This window comes from Gastrolobium bilobum, unplaced genomic scaffold (assembly GCF_033153095.1).
Source record: "Gastrolobium bilobum isolate Gb01-03AN ecotype WA unplaced genomic scaffold, APGP_CSIRO_Gbil_v1 utg21772, whole genome shotgun sequence".
Lineage (NCBI taxonomy): Eukaryota > Viridiplantae > Streptophyta > Magnoliopsida > Fabales > Fabaceae > Gastrolobium > Gastrolobium bilobum.
In genome coordinates, this window is record NW_026895577.1 from 26,702 (window position 1) to 35,103 (window position 8,402).

General features: G+C 34.4%; 1 protein-coding gene across 3 annotated transcripts; it reads right to left on the reverse strand.

The window, feature by feature from the left end:
• Positions 1-286: 286 nt before the first annotated feature.
• LOC133317524 (quinolinate phosphoribosyltransferase [decarboxylating] 2, mitochondrial) lies at positions 287-8,189 on the reverse strand. 3 transcript variants are annotated; one of them, XM_061519395.1, is made up of 11 exons: positions 7,967-8,189; positions 7,718-7,756; positions 6,945-7,087; positions 6,527-6,660; positions 6,377-6,440; positions 6,179-6,261; positions 3,803-3,886; positions 3,552-3,704; positions 2,933-3,109; positions 2,283-2,350; positions 287-756 (listed from the first exon to the last, which is right to left on the reverse strand). In XM_061519395.1, the coding sequence occupies exons 1-11, from the start codon at positions 8,032-8,034 to the stop codon at positions 660-662; spliced, it is 1,110 nt and encodes a 369-aa protein (XP_061375379.1). In that variant the 5' UTR covers positions 8,035-8,189; the 3' UTR covers positions 287-659. The 3 variants fall into 3 exon arrangements, with proteins under 3 accessions (XP_061375379.1, XP_061375383.1, XP_061375387.1); XM_061519399.1 differs by lacking the exon at positions 3,803-3,886; XM_061519403.1 differs by lacking the exons at positions 7,718-7,756; positions 7,967-8,189 and having other exon boundaries at positions 6,527-6,706; positions 6,945-7,079.
• Between the last annotated feature and the right edge of the window lie 213 nt (positions 8,190-8,402).

Below are 8,402 nucleotides of genomic sequence, written 5' to 3' on the forward strand. Positions count from 1 at the left end.
TTTTATATCTTTGATTTGAGTTGCATTTTGTTACTTCATGAATAAGCTGAATAAATATATGTATGCACCTAACGGGTCGAGTCGAGCCGAGTTTTGATCTTAAAAAATTAAATCTGTGTTTAAATATGTCAACATGATCAAGTTTGTTACCTGTTACGAATATAATTATCGACATGACCTAACTTATTTACAAAAAATAAAAGCCTTATTTAGGCTGTTAGCCTAAATAGAAAAAAATAAGACAACAAAAATTTATCCAAACAAAATTTACAATCAACAACACTAGTAATTTTATAAATTCAATATATATCCAAATAGCATAATATAGAAAAAAAAAATCATTCAAAAGTCTGTTTAACTAATAAAATGGAGTGAAAATGATTGAGGAGAGAGAAAGAGAGCTATTGCAAGTATAAAAAATATAAAATAAAAATTAATACTAGGCCAGCCTGAAGGGCTCTAAAGCTAAACTTTTGAATTGAAGTCTGAGGCTTTTTTATTAAACGAACTTTTATACAAGTTCAAACCTGATTCCAACAACCATTTTAAACATATAAGCTTAGGCTTTCACGAGCCAAGCCAAAGGCCCATGATTCATTTATCACCCCTACATGCAGCATAGTGATGACCAGCAAGAAAGAATATAAGAGAATATCTTATCAAGCTCGTCCTGTGCGCCTTCCAACTTTGAGTGCCAATTCGGTGTCAATTTTGAGGGAGATGTCAAGTGCTTTCACAGAATGAGTCAGCGAACCACTGCAGAAAAGCCAAGTTAATGGATTAGTATTTTCAAGAAATAGTAGTCTGTATGCGGGTTTCTAAACCATTGTAACCATCATTTTAAAATTAAAAAAGGAAAAAAAAAAATAGACAAAATGGATTCATACATATGAAGCAGTAGATTGTAGACGCATTTGCAAACATCGTTTTAGAGTTATATTCCGTGTACTATTTATAACTAAATTAATTATAGGTATCCAAGAGTTGTTGGTCAAGTGGCATTCTAGCTAAACCTCATGATTTGATTTGTCCAAAGGATACTCAGTTTAATTCTTGAGAGTCGCAATTTCTGATAAGAGTAGAGAGGCTCAAACTCTAGGACCTGTTTTTTTGGATACAATGGTAGAAATGAAACACATAACCAAATACAAACTACCTAAATCCCTCACCACTAGACTAATCATAATAGTTTAAACTCTAGGACCTATTAAGACTTCTAACACCTGTTGATATTTACACACACACATATATATATATATATATATATATATATATATACACATATGGGGTAAACATTTCTACAGCCACTTTAGATAAGCTTATCTACAGCTATCTTTTATAACTATGTTCTCCCGGAAGAATATAGTTATAACACTAAAGTTTCTTTTTTCTCTCTTTCCACGTCAGCAGACATGTTTTGAAAAGTAAATGAGAAGAGAGAAAAAAAAAGTAACTTTAGTGTTATAAATATGTTTTCCCGGGAGAACATATTTATAAAAAGGTAGCTGTAGATAAACTTATTTAAAGTGACTGTAACAATATTTTTTCATATATATATATATATTATAGGTGGACAAGATCCTATGGTTATCCTACATATAGATAGTAGCTAGCAACCATGTGTTAGTAGCATTCCCCCAATCAAGGTGTATATCAGAAGAAATAAGATACAAAGAAAAAAGGGAGAGGAAAGGGTATTGCTAACATTCATCGAGTTATGAACCCTTAAACCGGCCAGGATTACGAGCAAGATTAGAAACAGGGGAGGATATATGGAGAAAGCTTGAGATCCGTTTGTTTTCAGGGGAAGATGCCTTAGAAAAAGAAAGTGCCAAGTGTATTGCTAACATTCCTCAAGTTATAAACCCTTAAACAATTCATCTTAACACAACGACTTTTTCAACCGTAAATGATGCAGTCTTACATCTACCCGGTAGGTAACTTCGGGAATGATTGAGCATACTCCCATAAAATAAAGAATACGTGAACAATAAATCCATTAGAATAAGAGAATCACAGTTCTATACTAGCTCCTATTCCAGATACAAAAATTGTGAACGTTTTGTTGTGAAACATCACTACTTTGAAATGAGTACCAAAAAAAGCATCTCTCTAAATGAGGTAATTTCATATCTTGGATGCATCAATATCAGCTTATTTTTACAAGGATAAAAACAATTTTCACGTAATATATGAATTATACAACACGGAGAAATGGAAGGAGAATGTATTATGATACTAGAAGTAGAGATTATGAAGTGCTGTTGGAACTAAAAGTTTACCTTGAAATGTAGGTTACTCCACTTTGCCCGATTTTATGTACGGTGTCTAGAGTAACATTGCCTGATGCCTGGCATCACAAAAATGACACTAGAAATTAGTTAAGAACATGAAGGCGAAATTATTTACTGACGTCAACCTCAACCAATTCCAAGATATCCACACAATATCTGAAATTACCCAATGGCCCTAATTAACAATGATCACAATAATGTAAGAAAAGCTAAAGAGTCCAAAGGGAAAAGGGAATGTGCATTAGCAAGGAAGATAATAAACTCCACGAGTACCAAACTGATGACAACCAAAACCATTACAGTACTATCTTTCACTGCATGCATAATTTTCAGTGAAAAAATAGCCACTGCATAAAAATATGACCTCAAGACATAAGGGCCAACATTGGAGTGTAAACCCATAATTTTGAAGTTAGCACTACATATTGCTCAACGATTTTCCATCCACCTCTTTAAAAGTTTGACATCTAAACAGAAATGCTAGTTTCTCAACAAATTTACAGAAACCAGAAAATGATATAATAAATAAATTTAAAAAAAAAATATGAAAATCAATAGCAAAATATTCTGAGGCATTTAGTCAAGAAAAAATCCAAATAATGACACAGATAAAACTAAGCAAATTTAGTCATGAATACCTCGGTATCAAATCTCCCATTGACCAACTGCACAGCTTCTTTCAGCATAGATATGTCCACATCCCCATTTGGTAGAGGTACAACCATATTATCCAACATTATCCGGGTCAAAGAAGTCTTTGTTTGGGATGCATAATGTAATACTTCTTTCACTTCGTCAAGAGTCCTGGTCTCAACCTGGGAAAAACACAACTACCTTAAAACATCATAGCTGCAGCCAGAATTGGTCCTTTACAGGCATGCACAGTCAGATAATGAACGCTCAAATAGACATATACATTTGACTTTATGCCGAGTACTACACGATGGAAGCCAAAACAATGTTGATATGCATAGATAACACCAGTGCTTATACAAACATGCAAACAAGTAACACGATTTTATAAATTGTGATATTGCTTTAACAAATCATTTATTAAACAAATAATTATCATATTGCGATTGCAAGGTGAACAAGAAACCTTTTACAAAAATTTAAAACTCACAGTAACTGCTAACAAGTCAGTTGGTACTTGGCAGGCATCACAGTTTTCATGAACTTTCAAAGTCGAGAAAAGACCAATAAGACTTCAAAATGAAAGGGAAAAGAAATGTATAAAATCATGAAAGAGTACATCACCTCAACCTCCATATGAAGGTGTTTTTGCTCTAGATACAGGTCGACAGCTCTGAGGGCATTTGTAACACCTCCAGCTGTTGATATATGATTATCTTTTATCATCACCATATCAAACAAACCCATTCTATGATTCCGGCCTCCACCAATTAATACCTATAGAAACAGATGGAGACTAGTTTATTGAGTAAACTTTATGTGTAAAAATATAAATGGTTATCAACAAAAGCAAGGAAGTGATCCAAAGTCCAGACCGCCCATTTATCCAATAAACGTAATCCTGGAGCAGTTTTTCTAGTCTCCAAAATATAGGCAGGGTGTGCAGCAGTTGCCATTGCCTGTGTTAATACATGAAATTTGTAATGGAGTCGAGAATTATAAGATAAAAACTGATAACTTCACTAGTCACTAGGCCTAGAGAGTTGTAAGACATTACCATCTTTTACATCCAATCGAAGGCATAATATAAGTCAACTAATTTTTCATATTTGTGACCATATTTTGTTTATTATGTTTATAATAGGTATCAGAGACAATGAAAGAAAAAAAAAGACCAAGGAACAGCAGGAACAGCAGAGAACAAACAAAACAGAATGAGGCTTGTATTGATATGAGGAACAAAATTACACCAGTATTCTGACAATTAGAGAGGCCAAATCTCTCCCCTTCAGCAGTTCAGCCATTGGCTGCCCAATTACACCCTATACCTTCCCTCCCATGATGTGACTCATACACCCTATATATAACAGAATATCCTAACCAATTCTCACATAATGTCCACGTCAGCATGTCCATGATTCCCTGTAGCATGTTTCCATCTCTTTATGTACACCCTTGTGATTATGGGTCTATAAAAATAGATTTAAGAAGCCAGATTATGATGGACCACTGGAGCCATTTCCAAGGAGCTACAAAAGGAAGAGGGATAGAAGACATTCAGCCCAACATATTATGGATCGAATGGTGGTTCAACAAGGTTGCAAGGAAGCAACAAGCCCAATAGCTCAAGTGGAGAAGGCTGGATCAAGCCAAGGCAGTAATGTAGAAATATGTATAGAGCTGGCCCCACGTGAGAATAAAGGAAGAGAGTTAGTTATGCAAAGGAGGGACAGGTGGCAAGTGCAGAATGGAGAAGAGGAAATGGAGATGTGTGAGGGTGTGACCAAAAGTTGTTATATTGGAGGAGCGTGGAACAGAGAGGAGTGTGAAGGATTTCCAAATTAATCAAGGGTAAAGGATTGGGGAATTCTACAGGCTGGTGGTTGCTTGTAGGAGGAACTGGGAGTATAGCATTATCGTCATGGAGTCAGTTTATTTTTTTAATTAGTGTCTCAGTGTGATAAACCTGAGCATTTATTTTGTGTCAAAGTATTTCCCTGTCACTAGTGTGAGAGATTGGAGTCTGTATTTCGTTTCTGTAATTAGGACATTGTAATCCGTATGAGTCCTTTTGAAATTGAATAAAAGTAGTACAGAGGTTATTCAGAAAAATAGTATTATTCTTCTGATTGTTTTTTTATCTTTCTGTCATTAAAAGAAAAACAGTAGATGAACACATGTGCCATCAGATTATCATCAACAATTTGTGAAAATTGTTAGGCCTCATATGACTACAACCTTGAGGACAATATGAGTAAGGGGAAGAAGAGGAATTTGGGATTGAAAGGATGTATAAACCTTGCCAACATGGCAAGGAGTGTGGGAAGAAAGGTGTGAGGCTGGGTAGAGGAGGGTGATAGATGACCCAATGGATGATCAAACCTCTGACATAATCCTCACATCCAAGTCTTAAAAGACATGGGCTAGTGCAAGTTAAGCTACAAGCCATAGCAGTGCTATCACAAGCACCATATCGAAATTGCCACGCTATACATGTAGTATAGTGCAAGAACCCATGACAAGCCATTAAAGACTATATGATAGGAATATACTCATGAAGGTGTATGTAAGGTGGATAGTAGGGGATTATGTTCTACCAATGAGGTGGCATAACTAACTTTTGGAGGTAGAATAGAATATTCTAGTAGATTAGGTTGAGTATAAGATGGAAATGTGAAGGTTGTGAGGGTATCAGAGATATCTTTTGGAATTGGGACTCTTGGGAGAGTGTGAGGCCTCTCAAATTGCTGCGCTCACTTTTAAGTTCCTCCTATCATTTTATTCTTTCTTTCATGTCGTTTGGATTCCTGTAATTTCCCTTTAGCAGTAGATCAATTTCCATCAGTTGTAATTGTTTTACTGTTAATACATATATCAGAAAATCTGGGTTTTCAGGCCAAAATCTTGTGTTCTGTTAATTTTTACTGATTCTGTAGTTTGTTTCTTATCAATATAGCAGTTGCTATAGCATGATATCAACAACTATGCTCTATAGTTTACAGAAGAGCTACAAATCCTAGTGATTCATCTTGTGAAATCAAACCAATTCAGTCATTTTCTAATGTCAATCCATTACTCCCCAAATTGCTAATAATTGATATAAAATATTTCAATAGCCTAATAGGAACTTTTAAAGATGGCATATAATGTCAGCTAACTAAGTTTACTAAGATTTCATGGCAATCTTTTAGGCAGATGTAAGCATATTAGAGAAAATTTAACAAAGAAAAAGATTTAAGAAAACAAAATACCTTAGTTAAAGTTGCAATGCCACTCATCCTCTGCATAAAGTTTAGCACTACCCTTTCAGCTACAATAATGTTATGCGCCCGTCCTGCACATGTATTACTAAGGATCAATAGAAGCCTTTCATGATATTACTTACAAATTAATGATGTGCCTTTTCCCCCCTTGCTTTTGTAATTATGTTTTCCTAATAACTATCTTACCATGTACTTTTCCAAACTGTAGCCCTTTATGAATAAAATCTCCATCATTTTTAGACCACTTCACCTGATATTTGAAAGTAATACTACAATGATTCAGCCAAGTACTAACCACAGATATAATGATAGGAAACGAGCTCATTGCTTTCATACCTTCAAAGAAGGATCAACCTCATCAAATATCATCTCTGCAAGTGCGATTCCAGCAATGATGCCATCCTCCTTCGCCAAAAAATAAGCTTCCACTTCCATGTCAAATGGAATGGTGGCCAAGCACGTTACATCACCTACAATTGAATCAATTTTGCTACTAAATGCCATGTATGTATTATACTGCCAAATAACAGAGTATGTATCAGTATTATTTTTTCACAGAAGCCCAAGATCCTAGAAAAACTTACGTTTGTTTATAATAAACAAAGTAGATAGCAACTCAAATGTACATATATAATAATAAAATTAAAAATCAGGAAGAAACAAGACAGCTAATGCAAGAACTTGATAATGATGGATAAAATAAAAACAATGCCATGTATGTAAGAAACTCGCAGAAGAAAGGTCAAGCACAAACCACGATCCCCGGCATCTTCTGCAAGGGCTAACTTGATAATGCCCTTCAAATCATAAGTTGGGTGCAGAGGAGGCTGTATTGCAAAGGACTCGTATGATATCCTAGAGTTTGTGAGTTCAGTTGCAGACATTTTAATAACCCTCCTGCAGTTGTACACAATTTAAAAAAAAACAATTAGAAAATACATGACATCTATCTACTTACATGTGTAAATATTACCATCTAGTTTTATACTCTATGAACAACAAATAGACTGTTTCGTGGGTTTCTATGCATTTAATCAATTACATATGTAACTCATTAGTTCATACTGCCAGGATTCAAAGTTTCAAACATGAATTGCTATGATAGTTGTCAGCTTTTCTCAAGCCAACAATACGAAACAAAACACCACAATTAATCTATGCTTAATCATGCATATAAGTTGCAATTCACAAACAAGCAAAAGAAGTATTGTTAAGCATTTTCCACAAGTATCACCAAATAATACCAGCAAGAAAAACGCTTTTAATTTTTATTTGAAAACAGCACTTGTTTACCATTTTTTTTTGCTTGTACCCTATATCAGAATTACAATAACTACTACAAAGTTCTTGTTCGTCAAGGATGAGAATTTGATTACCAATACCGTATAGCATAGAAACAAATTAGCTACCTAGATGCAAATCATCCCAATTCACATAAAAAAAGGAGTAAAAAGTCACAATTGGATACACAAAACAAGTAACATTTATAATAGTTACAGCAAATTTGAACCAGTTGAAGGATTTTACCTGAATTTTGATTGCCCTTGGAGTTTAAATGATGAGAGACTGCAAGAAATTAATAAAGTTACATAATTTGTCAGAAGATTTTGGAGAGAGGCGTATTTGCTACAAACATAGCATAGGAAAATTCCCCAAATGAAATATAGCAGATATATTTATGGTATGGTTGGTATTCATGAAATACAAAAAACCCTTCCTTTTTCAAACGCAACTTTAACTTGGGATAAGAAAAAAGAATAAAGACCAAAACTAAACCTTGTGGTTCGCTCTGTGATGTGGAAAAAAGCTTGTGGCAAGCACCTTTGCGTGGTGATCATAGCCATAATCAAACACAGTTTGAGACTCTTTTTCTCTTCAATTTCAGAATTTGTGCGTCCTAATTCGATGGCTTCAAGGTTGAAGATGATAAACAATGCAAGCAAGTTGGAATTGGATTCCGATTCTGAAAAAGTTCACTAACTTGGGGACAGTTGGGGACTTGGGGTGACTCAGCTACTCTCAATCTCAACTCATAATAATTTGTATTTTATTTATATTTATACTTCAATTAGATTAAATTAAATATACAGTTAAATATTTGCTAATGATTAAGGGGGTATTGGATTGGGATTTGACAGAGATTTTAATGAATTATATTTAGAAAAAAAATTCATTCGTATTCAATTAGAATTTTAATGGATTGAAAAATATT

Bases quoted from the DNA above. Each gene is read 5' to 3' on its own strand.
- LOC133317524 (XM_061519395.1), bottom strand. From the start codon at position 8,034: ATGGCTATGATCACCACGCAAAGGTGCTTGCCACAAGCTTTTTTCCAC. The intron at 6,661-6,944 runs GTTTGTGCTTGA...ATTCAATTGTAG, and splicing joins AGAAGATGCCGGGGATCGTG to GTGATGTAACGTGCTTGGCC. The intron at 2,351-2,932 runs GTATTCATGACT...TTGTGATGCCAG, and splicing joins ATGGGAGATTTGATACCGAG to GCATCAGGCAATGTTACTCT.